The 22,514-nt window shown below is 53.6% G+C and overlaps 3 protein-coding genes and 1 long non-coding RNA gene across 4 annotated transcripts; all 4 read left to right on the top strand.

Moving 5' to 3' along the window:
- Positions 1 to 4,209: 4,209 nt before the first annotated feature.
- On the top strand, positions 4,210 to 6,009 carry LOC115610484. Its single transcript, XR_003992254.1, has 2 exons — positions 4,210 to 5,628; positions 5,928 to 6,009. It is a non-coding gene; the product is annotated as an uncharacterized LOC115610484 (long non-coding RNA).
- Positions 6,010 to 7,131: 1,122 nt separating this feature from the next.
- On the top strand, positions 7,132 to 10,137 carry LOC115610223 (G2/M phase-specific E3 ubiquitin-protein ligase-like). The gene is made up of 9 exons (XM_030491369.1): positions 7,132 to 7,359; positions 7,965 to 8,051; positions 8,151 to 8,252; positions 8,533 to 8,657; positions 8,739 to 8,898; positions 8,983 to 9,089; positions 9,291 to 9,404; positions 9,560 to 9,701; positions 9,862 to 10,137. Exons 1-9 carry the CDS (start codon positions 7,132 to 7,134, stop codon positions 10,135 to 10,137), a joined length of 1,341 nt encoding a protein of 446 aa, XP_030347229.1.
- Positions 10,138 to 14,112: 3,975 nt separating this feature from the next.
- LOC115610222 (serine/arginine repetitive matrix protein 2-like) lies at positions 14,113 to 16,937 on the top strand. Its single transcript, XM_030491367.1, has 6 exons — positions 14,113 to 14,315; positions 14,583 to 14,742; positions 14,827 to 14,933; positions 15,139 to 15,252; positions 15,405 to 15,526; positions 15,709 to 16,937. Exons 1-6 carry the CDS (start codon positions 14,113 to 14,115, stop codon positions 16,935 to 16,937), a joined length of 1,935 nt encoding a protein of 644 aa, XP_030347227.1.
- A 118-nt stretch (positions 16,938 to 17,055) lies between these two features.
- Positions 17,056 to 18,667, top strand: LOC115610221 (protein SON-like). The gene is made up of 2 exons (XM_030491366.1): positions 17,056 to 17,150; positions 17,217 to 18,667. The coding sequence occupies exons 1-2, from the start codon at positions 17,056 to 17,058 to the stop codon at positions 18,352 to 18,354; spliced, it is 1,233 nt and encodes a 410-aa protein (XP_030347226.1). The 3' UTR covers positions 18,355 to 18,667.
- The last annotated feature ends 3,847 nt before the right edge of the window (positions 18,668 to 22,514 follow it).

The following is a 22,514-nucleotide window of genomic DNA, read 5'->3' as shown; positions in this document are numbered from 1 at the left end:
AAGTGCTTGTGATCACCTACCTGGTCATACTTAAAAAGTAATTCTTTTTTCAGTTTCTTAAACCGTACACTTAATCTTCTTGTTCTTTCCTTTGGAAGATAAATACCTATCAATAACCTGAACACGCTATATAGGAACAGAGCAATAGCTTCTGATGAGGTCATTAAATCCTTCATAAAAGAGTTTGCCTTCAAGCTGTCTGATGCGCTTTGCTGGCATTATTCTTTGCTGTCTGGGTGAGTTTCTGTAGTCATTGCTGATGAATCCCTGGGTGCCTCAAACATGTCACTCTTGGACATGAGAAGTGAGGGGATATTTCATGTTGTTCTGGAAAATGTTTTGGTGTGAAAAGAAATGGGCCAGATTTACCCATCTCCACTATTTTATGATCCTATATATAGCAAAAAGAGGCTGGTGATAGCACAGCTTAAGAGAAAAATATGTTCCTCAGTAGTGCAGCCCTTCAACATCAGGCAGGAGTAGAATTGAGGTAATTTCCAGCAATGTGCTAACAACTTAACTTCAGGGGAGAGACATGTTACACCCATGCTGCTGTTACTGACTATTGGAGAAACTTTCAGGCTTGATTTTATTTATTTTTTTTAGCCTGGATTTGGACAAAAGTACTGTGACATTAAACATCAATTTGGAAAGAGTTTTTGGGCGGTCCGTTATGTTTCTTTTATTTCCTGCAGAATTTTTTGCAGAGATGTCAGCTGCTGTGGCAAAAAGCATAAAGTTAAGACATGACAGTGCTTGATTTGCATCTGATCTTGGGTATCTCTTTTCTGATAATAAAAGTCACTGAGTTTTCGCACATCTTTGGTTTCATCAGGTGATTCTCAGTGTTCTGGGATACAGGCTTCAAACTAGTAATCCTCTAACAATAAAGAGGTTCAGTTCATCTACCAGATGCAGCTCTAGCAATCTCTTTTTGTGTTTACGTTGGTGACAAGATGTTATCTTCACCTGTGAAAAACAATCTGGATACTTTCCAGCATGGTAGTGCAGAAAGGAATTAAATTTTCAGTTGGTACTTACGGACAAGTGTCAGTTTAGCAACCTATGTCTTACTGATGGCAAATGAAAAGTAAATATTGTGAGTGATGGGGTTGTTCTAAGGGCTGAAATGAAGCTTTGCTCTGACACTTCAACATGCTTTCATTTCCAGGCTGAGGAAACCCCTGCCCACCTTGAGACATGCACCAAGAACAACTTAGGAGACTGAAGGAAAGCCAGCCTCAAAACTGCAGTTTTGTCACTCATAGGTCCATTACATGAAGAGGAAGGTAATCAGAAAGTGCTGCTGGTGTTTGGTGGGATGGCTTGATGGTGAGCATCTTCCCGCTTTTGCTGGGTCTAATGCCAATCCATAGATGTTAGAGTATTGCAAAGTTCTTCCAGCAGCACCAAAGCCATCTGAGTGGTTTTTAAAGGAGATGTGATAGAGTAATAGAGTCTTTGTTTGGCACATGTCTGTGGAACAGATTGCTTCTGCAACCAGATCATTTCATTTACTTGTTTTCAGGCCGGGTTCTCATCTCTTTAAAATGGGCACTGTAATGCTATCTAATTATGCACAGGGTTTATGGGAGAGGTTCAGTAATCATTATGAAAAGGTCAGATGTTTCTGTGAAGGGCACCTATAAATAAGTCTATAAATAAATAGTCTGGAAGCCTTTAGGAGAGGTTAACAACTTATTTATCTTTTATCCTGCTGGTTGCAGGGGCTGTATAAAAGCACTAGCATACTGCTAATTAGTTTAATGCTCAAGTTTTGGTCTGTGGGCACTGAGACACTGCTGGGTGTAGCAATTGGCTCAATATGAAACCTGACCAACACTGAGCTCATACCAGTGCTGAGTGTGGCTCCATGAGATCTGTGCTAAGCCTTGCTGAGGACCGCGTTTCTTAATTGGAAATGCATGTGTTTTATTGAGATGATGCTAGCTGCAATATGTATCCTCAGCAACAATGTGGCACCGTTTTTTCCACTTGGCTTAGAGGAGAAAAGTGACCATTAGTAATGCTTTTTATTGAGTAGTCTGAATGCTGTTGCTTGGGTAGTGTTCAATAGAGTCAGGTCTGGGCTTGAAACACTCAACTGTTTAGCAAGAAGCTGGCTTCATTCCCCACTCTAGTGGCGTTTAAGGCAGGTAGTAAGAAACACCTCATTTGCTTTGTGGTCATTCCACTTTTTATAGAAGAAGACATTCCTGATCTGCCTGTATACCAATGGGATGGTTACTTTCATTTGCCATCTGCCTGCGCAACAGAGTTTGGCTGCCATGGAAAGGGCTGTGGTGGAGCGCAAAGGCAGTCCCAGTTCTGAGGGATTCCAAGAGATAGGGGAATTTGCAGGGTGACTGGGGAGATGACTCTCTGAAAGGCTTTACCTTGGGTGGCTCTTTTAATGGCTCCTCTATCGCTTAGCTTTTTGTCACGTGAGATTCAGCACTTCCAGTTGCAGAGAAGCCAACAGTTTCAGTCTTGAGGTTTTCAGAGCATCTGGCACCTGATCCTTAATTACACTACTCCTTAGGAGACACCATCCAGCTCCTTGATCGCTGGCTGCAGACTGAAGCACAAAAATGGTGCTTTACTTGAAGTGTGGGACATACAGTGCCCCCCTCCTTTTCTCTCCAATCAGGTTGAGTGGTGTTACAGAGGGAACTCAGTCCCAAAGCATCCTGGTGTTTCTGAACCCATCCTGCTCCAGGTTGCAAATATGCTTAGGCCTCTGACTGTTCCCGCTGTCACACAGCTTAATGCCAGGTAAACAGAGAATATGGCAGTTACTCACTGTTGTACCTTTGTCAGTCTTAAAGCATTCAGCCAGGCTGGGTGTTTATTTTCAATCTGGATTAAATAACTGAGTTAAAAGCTTGGCCTTTTTCTTTGACAGCCTGATCCCATCTGGGTTTGCTTTTATCATCATTCTGAAGGAAACAGGGCTCAAATGTTCAGTTGTTTCATGACAGACAGGCTTGCTTCTACCTGCAGAACTTGCATAGTAGGGTACTGGGTGTTGTAGTCTTTGCAGGTTGGATTTTAATGATTGCGTCCTTTCTTCTGTTGCAGCCCTTTCTTTCAGAGGGGTGGGAAATGCATGTGCATCCATGAAGAGAAAGAGCAGGGACTACTTAAAAGGGCCTTTTCCCTCTGGTTTTCAGTAGTCCTTAACTGTGTTTTTCAGAGTGCACAAGAAGTGAAATCAAGACGAGCCTATCTGACAGTAGTGTAGAAACGTCAGGGTACATGTATCTGAATGACTTGAAAGCGTCTTTTGAAGTTAGAACTTGAACTTTGGATGTGAACTTTCTTGTTTAAGGTTTGGGTGTTAGGATGATAAGGGGGCTCAAGCACCTCCCGTATGAAGACAGGCTGAGAAAGTTGGGGCTGTTCAGCCTGGAGAAGAGAAGGCTGTGTGGAGACCTCATAGCAGCCTTCCAGTATCTGAAGGGAGCCTACAAGGATGCTGGAGAGGGACTCTACATTAGGGACTGTAGTGATAGGGCAAGGGGTAACAGGTTCAAACTTAAACAGGGGTTCAAACTTAATCAGTTTAGGTTAGATATAGGGAAGAAGTTCTTTATTTGTGAGGGTGATGAGATGCTGGAACAGGTTGCCCAAAGATGTGATAAATGCTCCATCCCTGGCAGTGTTCAAAGCCAGGTTAAACGGAGCCTTGAGTGACATGGTTTAGTGTGTGGTGTCCCTGCCCATGGCAGGGGAGTTGGAACTAGATGATCTTAAGGTCCTTTCCAACCCAAACCATTCTATGATTCTATGACTTTTCACATAGAAACTTAAATCAAGTGAATAATAAGATCATGCTGAAGAAAATTCTAGAAGGAGGCATAGTTAAGCCTGAGGTGTATTTTTTTTTTTTTTTTTTTAATGAAGAAATTACTCATTTCCCATCTCCTTGTTTTACAGGAATGTCAGTTTTTAAAAAAACAAAATGGAATGGGTGGGGGAGGATATGATTTTATTTTTTTTTTTATACTGGGAAAAGTGCAAAATGATAGTGATCCTGTCTGTATAGTTACCACTATTGTTCATAAACCAAAAGCTTTAGATTAAAATTAGTACTTGTAAATCAAAGAAATCCACTTCTTTATTATCACTGTTTGTTTGGAGGTTGTAGAAATTTGTGGTTTTGGTTAGTTGGTTTTGGTTTGTTCTCAGTTTTTGCGAAAGAAGCTGGCTAACTTGCACAGTACAAATACATTTCACTGAAGAGAGTAAACAAATAAAGAACTAGTCACAGATGGTTCTTTATGAGTGTTTCTGTTATCCAAGAATTTATGTCTTGTTTTATTCCAGGGTTATATCCATTCCCTTCTTTGTTTAACACTGGTTATTTTTCTTCTCTTTCAGAAATGGGTTGTTGGTAAATTTGACAGAGTCTTGCCTATCCTGCACCTTAGGAGTCGACAGAAAAAGAAAGTATCTTTTTCCCTTTGGTTGGGCATAGGCACGATTCCCTTCTTTCTTTTGCCATATGGGGAAACGTTTGCTTCACAGTCTGGAAGTGTGACGTAATAGCCAACGTTGATTCACTGTATTCCCAAAGTAAATCTTGAAGTAGGCTTGTGTGATTTGAATACATTGTTTAGACTGCAAGTCAGTTGCTTAAAGGCTTGTGGTCCAGACATGAAAAAGGACTCTGGGTTGTCCTTTCGCACAGAATCCAGCCTGTTCATAAAGACTGGAAGTTTGCTTGCTGAAAGCATCATGTTGGATTAGTTCCTTAACTCGGACCCACATTGTGAAATATGATCCATCAAAATACTGCCATAACAAAACTCTCTAAATTTTGCCCTGCAGTTAGGAAAAAATGCATCTGTCCTGAAGATGTAGTTGCTGCGATTTTGGCAGCGGGGGAGGATGCTGAGGAAGCAAGCTCCAAGGGACAAAATGATTTGTGTTTGAAACATCAGCCCTTCAGAGAAATGGGCTCCCTTTGTGAAAAAGAGTTACCGAGGGACAGCGCTGGTTTAGAGAAGAGGTCTGGAGAAAGTTTAGATCTTGAAGCTTGTGTTTCTTACTGCAGGGAGGAGTCATCTCAAAGACAGCGGAAGAATCATCCAATGTATTCACTTGAACTCAGCAGTAAAAAGGGACAAAATACGTGTTGTGAACCACACAAGGAACTGTCAGATGCCTCCTCCTTTGCAGATGAGAGAGGTCAGCCTGTGTCCAGGCCACACTTGCAAGGAAAGAACAAAGATGTGACTTCTACAAAAGACAAGCAAAATTCAGAAGACGGAGATGTTGCTCCTCCTACGTAACACAATGAAGATGACGTGGATAGTAATGCTGCAGTGCCACAGAAACATGCTAAATGACAACTGACAAGCACCAAACTGCTTTCAAAACAACTGAAGTGGGATGTAAGCAATCAAAATCCAGAATATGAAGCTGATAAACATGAGGATGGGAAGAGAAGCCTTTTGGAAAATAAAGAGCTTTGTCTGCATGCTACTGTTTCAAAGGAACGTAGACCAAAAAAGAAACAGTTGCAGGATAACCAGAGGAGGCTAGCAGGCACCTAGAGAGAGAGACAGAGAGAGAGAGGGAGTGTTACAGAAGAAACTCATTCAAGGAGCTCTCTCCAATCTGGTAATGGACACTCAGAACTTTCTCTCTGAATAGTATGCAGTAAAGACAGAGGGATTAATAGATGTGGTTTAAGATATTTTAAAAATCATATTCCTGTTGATTTCAGATTATGTTTTCCACTTTTTCTTGGTGAGATGTATAACAAAATGATGCATACCTAATTCCTTGAACATGTCTAGAGTTTGCAAGAGGAATAGTAGATTCCTCCTTTCAATGTCATGGAAATGTTTTTTAGATACTGTGTATGACTGTAGCAAGTATTTGCTAAGTTTTGACTTCAGAGTTTCACTCTTCCACAGGACAGCCACGCAGCAAAGCAAGCATAAACACGTGATGATTCCATTCAGATGTGGAAAGTGAAGCTGAAGTAGATGAGACGTTGAAGGAAGATGCCAGTTTGGGGAATATGCATGGGGACATAAGTGTTGTTAGGAACAAGTCCAGTATTCTGTAAGGTAATTCCATACATGTGTGACCGTGCCTCTTGTTCTGAAGATTGTTTTTCATAGTGAAGTGGCAGAAAAAAGTAGGTAAGGTTTGAATTAATAGGAAGGATTACTCTTTTTTTGGAAATGTGAATCAGGTTTCATAGAATTTAACGACACATCTGATGTCAAAGGGTGGGGAAGAGATTTGACTTAAGGAATATAGAGGGACTCTGCTCTTTCCAACCCTGTGGATGAAGAATCTGTATTAATGCAGTGTTGACCTTTTAAAGTGATGTTGGGATGCAGGTAAGTTGTGTGGGACTTCCTCCATACACCACACCTAACTGTGACCTTATTTAGCAGTCTTCTCAGGCTTTCACTGCCATGATTTCAGCACAATTAAGTCTACTTTTCTGGAACAGAACTTGTTGTATCATCATCTTTTTTTTTAGTCACATCTCTCCTAAAGGGTCAAACCACTGGATTTCCTTATGTTGGTATCCTGTGAAAATCTAAGATTTGGATCATTCTCATTATTTAACTAAAACCTTCTTTTCTCATTTTTACTTTGTTTAGCACTCCTTCTATACATATATCCCTCACCCTGTATTTAGAATCCATGCCCTATATTTTCCCTTTTCTTTAAAAAAACCCTTATTTAATGGAAAATTGTTTCAAACCCATAGAGCACTTGCCTTTTGCAATCATTGATATTTATCAACTGACTTAAACTATGTCCTACAGTTTATACCATAGCTGAGGCTTCTTCAGAAAGGGTATAATATGACATGGATATCTTTAAATTGGTCTCCCTGACATAATCAGAAATTTGGATTGAAAGGGCTTTCTTCATGATGAAGCGACGATCAAATCGACAACTGAAGGAACATCAAAGGGTATGCAAATGGTGACTAAGCAACCATGGAATGGTAATTAGAATCACAGAATCATTCAAGTTGGAGAAAACCCTAATGGTCATGGAGTCCAACTGTTGACCTAACACTGCCAAAGTTCACCAGGAAGTCATGTCCTAAGCTGGCCCTTGACTCTAACACTTGCTGCGGGAGCGGCTGCCATGGTGACATGGGTGCCGAGGCCTTATGGGCCCCCATCTGTGCGCTCACAGCCTAGCCCTGTGAGGCGTGGCCGTGTCACAGTGGGTGACGTGTGGCCCGAGGGTGCCCCTGCCCACTTTTGGGACACACATGGGCCAGCGGTGCTGAATGTCACAGTGGCCACTGTGACCCTGTTGGGGCAGGCCTACAAAAAAGAGCGCCGGGCACAGTGGGTCACTTGCAACCTGGTGAGGTGCGGAGAGGAGAGGACAGGGGAGGGACGGGGCCTCTCGTGGGGCATGCCAAGGGAGGAGTGGGGCTTCACACTCCGGTCCTCTGAGCCTCTGCTGCAAGTTCACGCCACATCTCGCTTCTCCCTCAGAGGCAGCAGAGGAGCATTTGGAGAAGAACGCCCCAGCGGTGCTGGGACAGGGGGCTCTCCAGATGCTCACTGTTGATGTGTGATATGTCCGCCAAGCGAGTGTACAGCTCCCAACTCAATGGAGCACGTGAGAGCAAAGTCCCCTCCCACAGCCTAAGCCAGAGGACTTCTTCGAGGCGGATCAGCGTGGGCTGGGAGCATTGGCAGGGGGAGTCAGGAGCTCCCCAAGCACTCTGGGGGAGGGCCCTCCTCTCCTCGGCAAGCGGGGCCCAGGCTGGGACAGTGGGCACCTGCAGGAACAACACCCGTGCCTGCAATGCTCTTTGCTCTCCAAGGTCTCCAGCCCTGCCAGCAGCCCGGCTTAGGCAGGGATGGAGCAGCCCCTGGGGGCAATCCGTCAGGGAACAGCGTCCCTGGCCCCGCAGGGGTACTCATTCCCGGTGGCATATTGTTTCTCTCCCTCCAGCATAGCGTGCTGTGTCAACCGGCAGAGAACAGACTCAGACGTCTGTGGGCAAAAGTGGACAATCAAGGATCTGTGCCCATATCTTTTGCCTGGTGAGTTCCCCCCTGGGGCTGGCTGCAGCTTTGCCATAATGCCAGCCCTACCAACACCCCCCTCCATCAGCTCCTCGTCTCGTCTCTTCTCTTCTGCAGTTTTTTGCCTATGAACTTCCTCGAGAAGTGACTGACTATGAAGGACAGATGAGATTTTTTAGTTTGGATATTCCACATACAGTGGAGCATGCAGCCCAGATGGTAAGAGTCTGAGACGATGAGAGAGATTTGTGGCAGGAGAGGTTTGCAGGAGCTTAGCCTGGATGCCAAGAACAAAATCCCAGCCCCTCCAACCAGCTCTGGGACAAAAGTCTTGCTCCCAGCAGCTCCACAGAGACTCCGGCACAGGAACCTGCTCTGCCAGGCGGATCTGCAGCCTGTGACCCAGCAGCGGCCACATCCTGCGCCCTGCCCCGAGGTGTGGGGCTGGCTGTGGAGGCCCTGAGACTGCCGCTGATGGGGGCTGCTCTGCTCTTTCCAGGCCTGCTCCGTGTGTGGCGAGAACGGGGCCACCGTCGCCTGCTGGGAAATGGGCTGCACCCGCAGATTCCATCTCCCCTGTGCCACGGAGGGTGGATGCGTCACCTGTTATCTCCCACCGTTCAGGTACCTCCTCTTCCCTCCTCACCATCAGTGGGAAGGACCCAGCACTTGCCGTCTCACCCATCTCTTCCCTCTTCCCCCCAGGTCCTTCTGCTGGGAGCACCGCCCACAGCAGCAAGAGGAGGTGGCTCCAGAGAAAACCACCTGCCTCATCTGCCTGGACCCTGTTGAAGGCAGAACGACCTATGGGACCATGGTGTGCCCAGCATGCAAACACGCCTGGTTCCACAGGGCCTGCATCCAGGTAGGAGCCGTTGCCTCCTCCCGGGCACAGCAGGCTCTCAGCAACACCAGAGCCTCCCTCATGCTCCTTATGTTTCTCCTGCAGGGACAGGCGCTTCGCTCTGGCATTTTCTGCATACAGTGCCCCCTGTGTAGAAATCGGAATTGGTTTCTTGTGGAAATGTTCAACATGGGGATCCGAATCCCCTTTCGGTTCGTGTCGTCCTGCTCGCCACTGTGCCACGCCTGGAGCTGCTCCAGCAGTCGTGGCCCTCCTGTGTCCCCCGAGCCTGGGCTTTCGCCGCATGGAGGAGTCGGAAACATGGCGCGGGTGTGGGGGGGGAAAGCAGGTAGGCCCTGCATCTGCCTTATGCTGGGGCAGCAGGGGCTCATCACTTTTCCTTTCTCCATCAGACCTCCATCGTGGGACGACAACAACGCGTATGCAGAATTGAACGAGAGGCACAGGCGCTGCGATGCTAGGGAGTGCCTTTGTCCAGGAGGCAGAAGCGTGGCAGAGGAAGAGGGGTAAGTTGCCAAAGCTGCACCCCGGGGCTCAGCACGGGATCTCTGTCTCAGCAAGGTCTCGAAGCAGAAGGGCTGAGAACAGGAGCTCTGCTGGACGATCCCGGTGGCAGTGGGCACTTTATCCGTCAGAGACATGAACCGTTTTCTTTCCCCAGGCCCTGGCAGCTGTTCCTGTGCTGCTCCTGCGCTGCTGAGGGCACACACAGACACTGCTCCAGCTTGGGGTACAGCCATTGGGTCAGATGGGAGGTGGACAGCTGTGCTGGCCCGGGCACCTGTAAGTGTCAAAGCACCCAGGTACTCCTGGGCTAGGGCCAGGGCCAGGCAAGGTCTGGCAGTGGGTGCCCGGGTGGGCTTGGCAGAGCCTATCTGCTCAAGGAGAGCTGGGGCACCGCTCCAGCCAACCCTGCCCCAGGCCTGGCGGTCGCACCTTTAACCTTCCTGCTTCCCCTTGCAGCCTCTGGTGCCACTCAGAGCTTGCTGGTCCCAGCACCACCAAGCCCAGCTGCATCAGGGTGGTCTTCCTGCATCTGTGGAGCTTGGATTCCAGCAGCCCCAGCACCAGCAGACAGCAGCATCGGGCAGACGCTGGGGCCTCCAGCAGAGGGAATTCAACAGCCCCAGAACCTCCAGCCCAGCAGCATCGGGGCCAAGTCTGGGGCCTCCAGGAGAGGAGTTCAACAGCCCCAGCACCAGCAGCCAGGCAACTCGGGGCAAACTCTGGGGCCTCTAGCAGAGGAATTCAACAGCCCTAGAACTGCCAGCCCAGCAGCATCAGGGCAGAGTGTTGGGCCTTCAGCAGAGGAGACCGCAGCCCCAGCAATAGTGGACAGATGTTATCAGGGCCATGCCAGAGCTCCCCCGTGCACGAGGGCAGCAGCCACTCCAGCTGCCCTGGGCCCGATCGACGGCGAAACGCAACCCGGATCAGCCGTCAGACACAGACTCCGTACACACGGCCCAGAAGACAGAGGGAGAGAAGCCGACCACCAGCACCATGTGCTGAGAGCAGCACCCGCAGCCAGGCAGTGCCGGGGCTTTCCCGATGCTCCCCCGCACGGGAGATCCGCACCCGCTGCACCAGCAGGCAGCAGCCATCAACGTCATCCCGTGGCTCCAGAGCACTAGAAAGAAGCAGGAGCTCCAGGTCCACTGTGCCCGTGCGGGTGCGAGACCGCTCCCGCTTGCAACGACGGGACCAAACTCCCTACATACGGCCCAGAAGACTCTGCGAGAGCAGCCGCATGCCAGCAGCACAAGCTGAGAGGAGCCCCCGCAGCCAGGCCGTGCCCAGACTGTCCCAGCGTCCACCAGGACGTGAGAGCCGCAGGCGCAGCACCAGCAGACAGCGGCCATCAACATCATCCTTTGGCTCCGCAGCTCTGGAAGGAAGCAGCAACTCCAGATCCACCGGGCCTGCGCGAGTGCGAGACCGCTCCCCCTTGCAACGTCGGGACCAAACCCCCAGCACACGGCGCAAAAGACGCCGTGAGAGAAGCCGCACCCCAGGACCACGTGCGAAGAGGTGCACGAGCAGACAGGCCGTGTTGGGGCGATCCCAGCGCTCCCCAGCACGTGCTACCAGCAGCTCTAGCAGTGAGAGTCAAGAGTCATCGGACTCCTCCTGTAGCTCCCAGGAATCGGAGAGCAGCAGCTCCAGCACTGACAGCCAGGAGGCATTATAACCATGCCACAGTTCCCTGGCACCAGACACCAGCAGCTGTGGCACTGCAACAAGCGGGCCATGCCACGGCTCCCCAGAGTGTGAGGGCAGCAGCGGATCCAGCCCCCAGGGCCTGACTGATGGCGAAACTGCTCCTGGTTGAAGTGGGAGACCCAAACTCCCTACACGAGGCCCAGAAGGCAGTGGGAGCGGAGCCAACCACCAGCACCACGTGGTGAGAGGAGCACCCACAGCCAGGCGGTGAGGGGCTGTCCCAGTGCTCGCCAATACCCGAGACCAGCAGCCCCAGCACCAGCAGGCAGCAACCATCAGCGGCATCCTCTGGCTCTGCAGCACTGGAAAGCGGCAGCAGCTCCGTCCCCACTAGGCCCATGCGGGTGCAAGACAACTCCCACTTGCAACATCAGGCCCAAACTCCCAACACACGGCCCGGACACGTCCGTGGGACTAATGTGCTTCATCTCCGAGCGACAGCTCTGATCCCCCTCCACCGGCACAATAAATGTCATCTCTAGACTGGGAGATTCCAGGCTCGCTGGTTGGCTTCCTCCTCCTCTCCCTTTCTCAAGGGGCAGCGTCAGGGCCTGGGCCCAGAGCGTTGTCCTCTCCCCAGAGGTTGGCAGCCCCTTCCCCAGACCTCCCTCCTCAGCTCCGGCCGATCTCGTGGTGCTTCGTCCTGGGTTGTGGGGGAGGCGCGTCATTTCTGGCCTCGGGGGTTGTCGGCAGTGTGGGGCTCCCCCGGGTTGTGGGGAGGTGTGTGTGGGCATGGGGAGTGCTGCCGGGTCTGGGGGGTGTCTGTGGCTGCTGGCTGCCTGGGTTAGGGGTTGTCTCTTGGTTTGGGGGTGTTGCTGGGCCTGCAGTATGCCGCCAGCTTCAGGGGTGCTGCTGTCCGTGGGATGTTCCCGGGTTTAGAGTTGGTCCTGGCTTTGGCCACTGCTGCCTGGTATTTGGCCTTCGGGGGTGCTGCCAAGGCGGGGTGTGCACAGAGCTTGTGATTTACACGGAGCAGGTTTCCGAGCTGGATCCCAGCTGGCTTCTCCCTGCTGCCCGGCCACAGTAGGAGGCCTCGGTCTCCAGGCCTCGGTCACAGCCGCTGGACGAAGCTGTGTTTTCTGGCCCAGCTTCTCAGCCTCCTCACCTGCCTCGGGTCAGCTCAGTTTAAGGTCTGGCTTCCCCCGTGTTGTCTGTTGTGCCCTCCTGCTGTAAACTACTTTCTGTTGCCCAGAGAATGGAGTTCAACCCATGGCCAGCCTCAGAGCTGGGTGTCTTTGCTGGAGCTGCTGCGGCTGGTTTTGCGAATTGCACATTGCACTAATGTGTGTTGCCCCACTCACATTAGTGCAGGACGTTCACATTGGGAGGGACATTCCTGTGGTAATAAGGACTTCAAAAAGCCATGTCACAGCGCCCTTTCTTCAGCACAGAGCCCTGCCTCGTGAGGCTGGAGGATGTGTTGTTGCCTGCCTTCGTCCACCTGATTTAGGGAGTTCCCCTTCCAGGAATGGACTAGGAAGAGAAGAAGTGAACCTACAAGCTTTGTTTCTCACTGCAAGATGACACATCTTAGGAAGGAGAATTTGGCAAGTGGTTTACTTTGTCTTCCGTCCATTGTCTCTTCTTATTCCCTCAGAATACCTCTTCTTATTACCTCAGAATACCAGAATATTACCTCAAAATAGACTCCTACTTTGGCATTTGCACTGCGTCAAGGGACCAATCAGTTGAGACCAGATAAAAATTATTCTTCAAATTCCATCAACATCAACTACAGGGATTCATCATGGCAGGGGGGTTGGAAGTAGATGACCTTAAGGTCCTTTCCAACCCTAGCCATTCTATGATTCTACGATTCTACACTGCTGATTCAAGAATCAATTCTTAAAGGGCGTGACAAGAGCTTCCTGGGAAGTTTTTGTCGACTTTTGTCAGGTCTTTGTTAGAGCGGGTGATGTGCCACACACTGCTTTGATCAGCCTGGAGAGAACTGCTCCTTTCTCCAAAGGGGCACTGAGACAGCCTAAGAATGCCCTTCAGCCCAAGAAGCAGAACACCCACTCCAAAAAGATAGAGGCAACAGGAGCAACAGCGACAGGTAAACTGAAGAGCGCCTGCATTCAAGAAGGTTCCCACCCTGGCGCTAGAGGAAAGAATTAAGCAGTATGTTACCGCATTGCCTGGTTAATCTAGCACCTAGCAGGCCTTCCTGAGCACCCAGGGCAAGTGTGTGGTTGGAGTTCAATTTCTACGGACTGGCAGTGCCTGAACTGATGTGATTGCATGTATTAATTCAGCAATGTGGGAGCTTTTCTACTGGCACATGCAATAAAACTGCATTACGCTGTGTAAGATACAGCAATACACTGCACTCCTCACTTTGCTGGAAAAACATAGGGCTGAGAAGAACCTAAGTCTGGGCCCCAACTAGCTGGGCAGTGCTCACTGCATGTTACCTATCAGTGAGATGAAGGACTGCATCTCTAGAATGACTTGGTCATTTGACTTTCCCTGGAAGCGTCTCCTTCTTCCGTGATTTTTCGTTTTTCCCCAGAAGATCCCTTTCTCCCAAGGGACACCCGTGCCCGCAATGCTCTTTGCTCTCGAAGGTCTCCAGCCCTGCCCAGCAGCCGGCTAGGCAGGGACGGAGAAGCCGCTGGCGGCAGCCCCTCAGGGACGCATCCCTGGTCCGCAGAGGTACTCATTCCCGGTGGCATTTGTTCTCTCCCCTCCAGCATGCGTGCTGTGTCACCGGGCAGAGACAGACTCGGACGTCTGTGGGCCAGTCAAGTGGACAATCAAGGGATCTGTGCCCATATCTTTTGCCTGGTGAGTTCCCCTGGGGCTGGCTGCAGCTTTGCCATACGCTGGCCCTGCCACACCCCCCTCATCAGCTCCTCGTCTCTTCTGCAGTTTTTTGCCTATGAGCTTCTTGAGAAGGAACTGAGTACAAAGGACAGATGAGATTTTTTAGTTTGGATATTCCACATACAGTGGAGCATGCAGCCCAGATGGTAAGAGTCTGAGACGATGAGAGAGATTTGTGGCAGGAGAGGTTTGCAGGAGCTTAGCCTGGATGCCAAGAACAAAATCCCAGCCCCTCCAACCAGCTCTGGGACAAAAGTCTTGCTCCCAGCAGCTCCACAGAGACTCCGGCACAGGAACCTGCTCTGCCAGGCGGATCTGCAGCCTGTGACCCAGCAGCGGCCACATCCTGCGCCCTGCCCCGAGGTGTGGGGCTGGCTGTGGAGGCCCTGAGACTGCCGCTGATGGGGGCTGCTCTGCTCTTTCCAGGCCTGCTCCGTGTGTGGCGAGAACGGGGCCACCGTCGCCTGCTGGGAAATGGGCTGCACCTGCAGATTCCATCTCCCCTGTGCCACGGAGGGTTGATGCGTCACCTGTTATCTCCCACCGTTCAGGTACCTCCTCTTCCCTCCTCACCATCAGTGGGAAGGACCCAGCACTTGCCGTCTCACCCATCTCTTCCCTCTTCCCCCCAGGTCCTTCTGCTGGGAGCACCGCCCACAGCAGCAAGAGGAGGTGGCTCCAGAGAAAACCACCTGCCTCATCTGCCTGGACCCTGTTGAAGGCAGAACGACCTATGGGACCATGGTGTGCCCAGCATGCAAACACGCCTGGTTCCACAGGGCCTGCATCCAGGTAGGAGCCGTTGCCTCCTCCCGGGCACAGCAGGCTCTCAGCAACACCAGAGCCTCCCTCATGCTCCTTATGTTTCTCCTGCAGGGACAGGCGCTTCGCTCTGGCATTTTCTGCATACAGTGCCCCCTGTGTAGAAATCGGAATTGGTTTCTTGTGGAAATGTTCAACATGGGGATCCGAATCCCCTTTCGGTTCGTGTCGTCCTGCTCGCCACTGTGCCACGCCTGGAGCTGCTCCAGCAGTCGTGGCCCTCCTGTGTCCCCCGAGCCTGGGCTTTCGCCGCATGGAGGAGTCGGAAACATGGCGCGGGTGTGGGGGGGGAGGAAAAGCAGGTAGGCCCTGCATCTGCCTTATGCTGGGGCAGCAGGGGCTCATCACTTTTCCTTTCTCCATCAGACCTCCATCGTGGGACGACAACAACGCGTATGCAGAATTGAACGAGAGGCACAGGCGCTGCGATGCTAGGGAGTGCCTTTGTCCAGGAGGCAGAAGCGTGGCAGAGGAAGAGGGGTAAGTTGCCAAAGCTGCACCCCGGGGCTCAGCACGGGATCTCTGTCTCAGCAAGGTCTCGAAGCAGAAGGGCTGAGAACAGGAGCTCTGCTGGACGATCCCGTGCAGTGGGCACTTTATCCTCAGAGACATGAACCGTTTTCTTTCCCCAGGCCCTGGCAGCTGTTCCTGTGCTGCTCCTGCGCTGCTGAGGGCACACACAGACACTGCTCCAGCTTGGGGTACAGCCATTGGGTCAGATGGGAGTGTGACAGCTGTGCTGGCCCGAGCACCTGTAAGTGTCAAAGCACCCAGGTACTCCTGGGCTAGGGCCAGGGGCCAGGCAAGGTCTGGCAGTGGGTGCCCGGTGTGGGCTTGGCAGAGCCTATCTGCTCAAGGAGAGCTGGGGCACCGCTCCAGCCAACCCTGCCCCAGGCCTGGCGGTCGCACCTTTAACCTTCCTGCTTCCCCTTGCAGCCTCTGGTGCCACCTCAGAGCTTGCTGGTCCCAGCACCACCAGCCCAGCTGCATCAGGGTGGTCTCCTGCATCTGTGGAGCTGGATTCCAGCAGCCCCAGCACCAGCAGACAGGCAGCATCGGGGCAGACGCTGGGGCCTCCAGCAGAGGAATTCAACAGCCCCAGAACCTCCAGCCCAGCAGCATCGGGGCCAAGTCTGGGGCCTCCAGGAGAGGAGTTCAACAGCCCCAGCACCAGCAGCCAGGCAACCTCGGGGCAAACTCTGGGGCCTCTAGCAGAGGAATTCAACAGCCCTAGAACTGCCAGCCCAGCAGCATCAGGGCAGAGTGTTGGGCCTTCAGCAGAGGAGACCAGCAGCCCCAGCAATAGTGGACAGATGTTATCAGGGCCATGCCACAGCTCCCCCGTGCACGAGGGCAGCAGCCACTCCAGCTGCCCTGGGCCCGATCGACGGCGAAACGCAACCCGGATCAGCTGTCAGACACAGACTCCGTACACACGGCCCAGAAGACAGAGGGAGAGAAGCCGACCACCAGCACCATGTGCTGAGAGCAGCACCCGCAGCCAGGCAGTGCCGGGGCTTTCCCGATGCTCCCCCGCACGGGAGATCCGCACCCGCTGCACCAGCAGGCAGCAGCCATCAACGTCATCCCGTGGCTCCAGAGCACTAGAAAGAAGCAGGAGCTCCAGGTCCACTGTGCCCGTGCGGGTGCGAGACCGCTCCCGCTTGCAACGACGGGACCAAACTCCCTACATACGGCCCAGAAGACTCTGCGAGAGCAGCCGCGTGCCGGCAGCACAAGCTGAGAGGAGCCCCCGCAGCCAGGCCGTGCCCAGACTGTCCCAGCGTCCACCAGGACGTGAGAGCCGCAGGCGCAGCACCAGCAGACAGCGGCCATCAACATCATCCTTTGGCTCCGCAGCTCTGGAAGGAAGCAGCAACTCCAGATCCACCGGGCCTGCGCAAGTGCGAGACCGCTCCCCCTTGCAACGTCGGGACCAAACCCCCAGCACACGGCGCAAAAGACGCCGTGAGAGAAGCCGCACCCCAGGACCACGTGCGAAGAGGTGCACGAGCAGACAGGCCGTGTTGGGGCGATCCCAGCGCTCCCCAGCACGTGCTACCAGCAGCTCTAGCAGTGAGAGTCAAGAGTCATCGGACTCCTCCTGTAGCTCCCAGGAATCGGAGAGCAGCAGCTCCAGCACTGACAGCCAGGAGGCATTATAACCATGCCACAGTTCCCTGGCACCAGACACCAGCAGCTGTGGCACTGCAACAAGCGGGCCATGCCACGGCTCCCCAGAGTGTGAGGGCAGCAGCGGATCCAGCCCCCAGGGCCTGACTGATGGCGAAACTGCTCCTGGTTGAAGTGGGAGACCCAAACTCCCTACACGAGGCCCAGAAGGCAGTGGGAGCGGAGCCAACCACCAGCACCACGTGGTGAGAGGAGCACCCACAGCCAGGCGGTGGGGGCCTGTACCAGTGCTCGCCAATAACCGAGACCAGCAGCCCCAGCACCAGCAGACAGGCAGCATCGGGGCAGACGCTGGGGCCTCCAGCAGAGGAATTCAACAGCCCCAGAACCTCCAGCCCAGCAGCATCGGGGCCAAGTCTGGGGCCTCCAGGAGAGGAGTTCAACAGCCCCAGCACCAGCAGCCAGGCAACATCGGGGCAAACTCTGGGGCCTCTAGCAGAGGAATTCAACAGCCCTAGAACTGCCAGCCCAGCAGCATCAGGGCAGAGTGCTGGGCCTTCAGCAGAGGAGACCAGCAGCCCCAGCAATAGTGGACAGATGTTATCAGGGCCATGCCAGAGCTCCCCCGTGCACGAGGGCAGCAGCCACTCCAGCTGCCCTGGGCCCGATCGACGGCGAAACGCAACCCGGATCAGCCGTCAGACACAGACTCCGTACACACGGCCCAGAAGACAGAGGGAGAGAAGCCGACCACCAGCACCATGTGCTGAGAGCAGCACCCGCAGCCAGGCAGTGCCGGGGCTTTCCCGATGCTCCCCCGCACGGGAGATCCGCACCCGCTGCACCAGCAGGCAGCAGCCATCAACGTCATCCCGTGGCTCCAGAGCACTAGAAAGAAGCAGGAGCTCCAGGTCCACTGTGCCCGTGCGGGTGCGAGACCGCTCCCGCTTGCAACGACGGGACCAAACTCCCTACATACGGCCCAGAAGACTCTGCGAGAGCAGCCGCGTGCCAGCAGCACAAGCTGAGAGGAGCCCCCGCAGCCAGGCCGTGCCCAGACTGTCCCAGCGTCCACCAGGACGTGAGAGCCGCAGGCGCAGCACCAGCAGACAGCGGCCATCAACATCATCCTTTGGCTCCGCAGCTCTGGAAGGAAGCAGCAACTCCAGATCCACCGGGCCTGCGCAAGTGCGAGACCGCTCCCCCTTGCAACGTCGGGACCAAACCCCCAGCACACGGCGCAAAAGACGCCGTGAGAGAAGCCGCACACCAGGACCACGTGCGAAGAGGTGCACGAGCAGACAGGCCATGTTGGGGCGATCCCAGCGCTCCCCAGCACGTGCTACCAGCAGCTCTAGCCGTGAGAGTCAAGAGTCATCGGACTCCTCCTGTAGCTCCCAGGAATCGGAGAGCAGCAGCTCCAGCACTGACAGCCAGGAGGCATTATAACCATGCCACAGTTCCCTGGCACCAGACACCAGCAGCTGTGGCACTGCAACAAGCGGGCCATGCCACGGCTCCCCAGAGTGTGAGGGCAGCAGCGGATCCAGCCCCCAGGGCCTGACTGATGGCTAAACTGCTCCTGGTTGAAGTGGGAGACCCAAACTCCCTACACGAGGCCCAGAAGGCAGTGGGAGCGGAGCCAACCACCAGCACCACGTGGTGAGAGGAGCACCCACAGCCAGGCGGTGAGGGGCTGTCCCAGTGCTCGCCAATACCCGAGACCAGCAGCCCCAGCACCAGCAGACAGGCAGCATCGGGGCAGACGCCGGGGCCTCCAGCAGAGGAATTCAACAGCCCCAGAACCTCCAGCCCAGCAGCATCGGGGCCAAGTCTGGGGCCTCCAGGAGAGGAGTTCAACAGCCCCAGCACCAGCAGCCAGGCAACCTCGGGGCAAACTCTGGGGCCTCTAGCAGAGGAATTCAACAGCCCTAGAACTGCCAGCCCAGCAGCATCAGGGCAGAGTGTTGGGCCTTCAGCAGAGGAGACCAGCAGCCCCAGCAATAGTGGACAGATGTTATCAGGGCCATGCCACAGCTCCCCCGTGCACAAGGGCAGCAGCCACTCCAGCTGCCCTGGGCCCGATCGACAGCGAAACGCAACCCGGATCAGCCGTCAGACACAGACTCCGTACACACGGCCCAGAAGACAGAGGGAGAGAAGCCGACCACCAGCACCATGTGCTGAGAGCAGCACCCGCAGCCAGGCAGTGCCGGGGCTTTCCCGATGCTCCCCCGCACGGGAGATCCGCACCCGCTGCACCAGCAGGCAGCAGCCATCAACGTCATCCCGTGGCTCCAGAGCACTAGAAAGAAGCAGGAGCTCCAGGTCCACTGTGCCCGTGCGGGTGCGAGACCGCTCCCGCTTGCAACGACGGGACCAAACTCCCTACATACGGCCCAGAAGACTCTGCGAGAGCAGCCGCATGCCAGCAGCACAAGCTGAGAGGAGCCCCCGCAGCCAGGCCGTGCCCAGACTGTCCCAGCGTCCACCAGGACGTGAGAGCCGCAGGCGCAGCACCAGCAGACAGCGGCCATCAACATCATCCTTTGGCTCCGCAGCTCTGGAAGGAAGCAGCAACTCCAGATCCACCGGGCCTGCGCGAGTGCGAGACCGCTCCCCCTTGCAACGTCGGGACCAAACCCCCAGCACACGGCGCAAAAGACGCCGTGAGAGAAGCCGCACACCAGGACCACGTGCGAAGAGGTGCACGAGCAGACAGGCCGTGTTGGGGCGATCCCAGCGCTCCCCAGCACGTGCTACCAGCAGCTCTAGCAGTGAGAGTCAAGAGTCATCGGACTCCTCCTGTAGCTCCCAGGAATCGGAGAGCAGCAGCTCCAGCACTGACAGCCAGGAGGCATTATAACCATGCCACAGTTCCCTGGCACCAGACACCAGCAGCTGTGGCACTGCAACAAGCGGGCCATGCCACGGCTCCCCAGAGTGTGAGGGCAGCAGCGGATCCAGCCCCCAGGGCCTGACTGATGGCGAAACTGCTCCTGGTTGAAGTGGGAGACCCAAACTCCCTACACGAGGCCCAGAAGGCAGTGGGAGCGGAGCCAACCACCAGCACCACGTGGTGAGAGGAGCACCCACAGCCAGGCGGTGAGGGGCTGTCCCAGTGCTCGCCAATACCCGAGACCAGCAGCCCCAGCACCAGCAGGCAGCAACCATCAGCGGCATCCTCTGGCTCTGCAGCACTGGAAAGCGGCAGCAGCTCCGTCCCCACTAGGCCCATGCGGGTGCAAGACAACTCCCACTTGCAACATCAGGCCCAAACTCCCAACACACGGCCCGGACACGTCCGTGGGACTAATGTGCTTCATCTCCGAGCGACAGCTCTGATCCCCCTCCACCGGCACAATAAATGTCATCTCTAGACTGGGAGATTCCAGGCTCGCTGGTTGGCTTCCTCCTCCTCTCCCTTTCTCAAGGGGCAGCGTCAGGGCCTGGGCCCAGAGCGTTGTCCTCTCCCCAGAGGTTGGCAGCCCCTTCCCCAGACCTCCCTCCTCAGCTCCGGCCGATCTCGTGGTGCTTCGTCCTGGGTTGTGGGGGAGGCGTGTCATTTCTGGCCTCGGGGGTTGTCAGCAGGTGTGGGGGCTCCCCCGGGTTGTGGGGAGGTGTGTGTGGGCATGGGGAGTGCTGCCGGGTCTGGGGGGTGTCTGTGGCTGCTGGCTGCCTGGGATAGGGGTTGTCTCTTGGTTTGGGGGTGTTGCTGGGCCTGCAGCATGCCGCCAGCTTCAGGGGTGCTGCTGTCCGTGGGATGTTCCCGGGTTTAGAGTTGGTTCCTGGCTTTGGCCACTGCTGCCTGGTATTTGGCCTTCGGGGGTGCTGCCAGGCGGGGTGTGCCACAGAGCTTGTGATTTACACGGAGCAGGTTTCCGAGCTGGATCCCAGCTGGCTTCTCCCTGCTGCCCGGCCACAGTAGGAGGCCTCGGTCTCCAGGCCTCGGTCACAGCCGCTGGACGAAGCTGTGTTTTCTGGCCCAGCTTCTCAGCCTCCTCACCTGCCTCGGGTCAGCTCAGTTTAAGGTCTGGCTTCCCCCGTGTTGTCTGTTGTGCCCTCCTGCTGTAAACTACTTTCTGTTGCCCAGAGAATGGAGTTCAACCCATGGCCAGCCTCAGAGCTGGGTGTCTTTGCTGGAGCTGCTGCGGCTGGTTTTGCGAATTGCACATTGCACTAATGTGTGTTGCCCCACTCACATTAGTGCAGGACGTTCACATTGGGAGGGACATTCCTGTGGTAATAAGGACTTCAAAAAGCCATGTCACAGCGCCCTTTCTTCAGCACAGAGCCCTGCCTCGTGAGGCTGGAGGATGTGTTGTTGCCTGCCTTCGTCCACCTGATTTAGGGAGTTCCCCTTCCAGGAATGGACTAGGAAGAGAAGAAGTGAACCTACAAGCTTTGTTTCTCACTGCAAGATGACACATCTTAGGAAGGAGAATTTGGCAAGTGGTTTACTTTGTCTTCCGTCCATTGTCTCTTCTTATTCCCTCAGAATACCTCTTCTTATTACCTCAGAATACCAGAATATTACCTCAAAATAGACTCCTACTTTGGCATTTGCACTGCGTCAAGGGACCAATCAGTTGAGACCAGATAAAAATTATTCTTCAAATTCCATCAACATCAACTACAGGGATTCATCATGGCAGGGGGGTTGGAAGTAGATGACCTTAAGGTCCTTTCCAACCCTAGCCATTCTATGATTCTACGATTCTACATTGCTGATTCAAGAATCAATTCTTAAAGGGCATGACAAGAGCTTCATGGGAAGTTTTTGTCAACTTTTGTCAGGTCTTTGTTAGAGCGGGTGATGTGCCACACACTGCTTTGATCAGCCTGGAGAGAACTGCTCCTTTCCCCAAAGGGGCACTGAGACAGCCTAAGAATGCCCTTCAGCCCAAGAAGCAGAACACCCACTCCAAAAAGATAGAGGCAACAGGAGCAACAGCGACAGGTAAACTGAAGAGCGCCTGCATTCAAGAAGGTTCCCACCCTGGCGCTAGAGGAAAGAATTAAGCAGTATGTTACCGCATTGCCTGGTTAATCTAGCACCTAGCAGGCCTTCCTGAGCACCCAGGGCAAGTGTGTGGTTGGAGTTCAATTTCTACGGACTGGCAGTGCCTGAACTGATGTAATTGCATGTATTAATTCAGCAATGTGGGAGCTTTTCTACTGGTACATGCAATAAAACTGCATTACGCTGTGTAAGATACAGCAATACACTGCACTCCTCACTTTGCTGGAAAAACATAGGGCTGAGAAGAACCTAAGTCTGGGCCCCAACTAGCTGGGCAGTGCTCACTGCATGTTACCTATCAGTGAGATGAAGGACTGCATCTCTAGAATGACTTGGTCATTTGACTTTCCCTGGAGGTGCCTCCTTCTTCCAAGATTTTTGTTTTATCCCCAAAAAACCCTTTCTCACAAGGGACCTCTCCATTTTACTTAATGCTGGCCTTCTGAGACGAGTCAGGGCATGTAAGATGATCTGGGGCAAGCTGAAGAAGAGCATGGATGGTGACACCATTCTACGATTCTATGAAAGAAATCATTAGGTTCCTTAGAAGTTTACAGCAACCTTCTTCTCTCTTTCTGATATGGAT

This window comes from Strigops habroptila, chromosome 7 (genome assembly GCF_004027225.2).
Source record: "Strigops habroptila isolate Jane chromosome 7, bStrHab1.2.pri, whole genome shotgun sequence".
Lineage (NCBI taxonomy): Eukaryota > Metazoa > Chordata > Aves > Psittaciformes > Psittacidae > Strigops > Strigops habroptila.
This window is presented reverse-complemented; position numbering and strand designations above follow the sequence as displayed.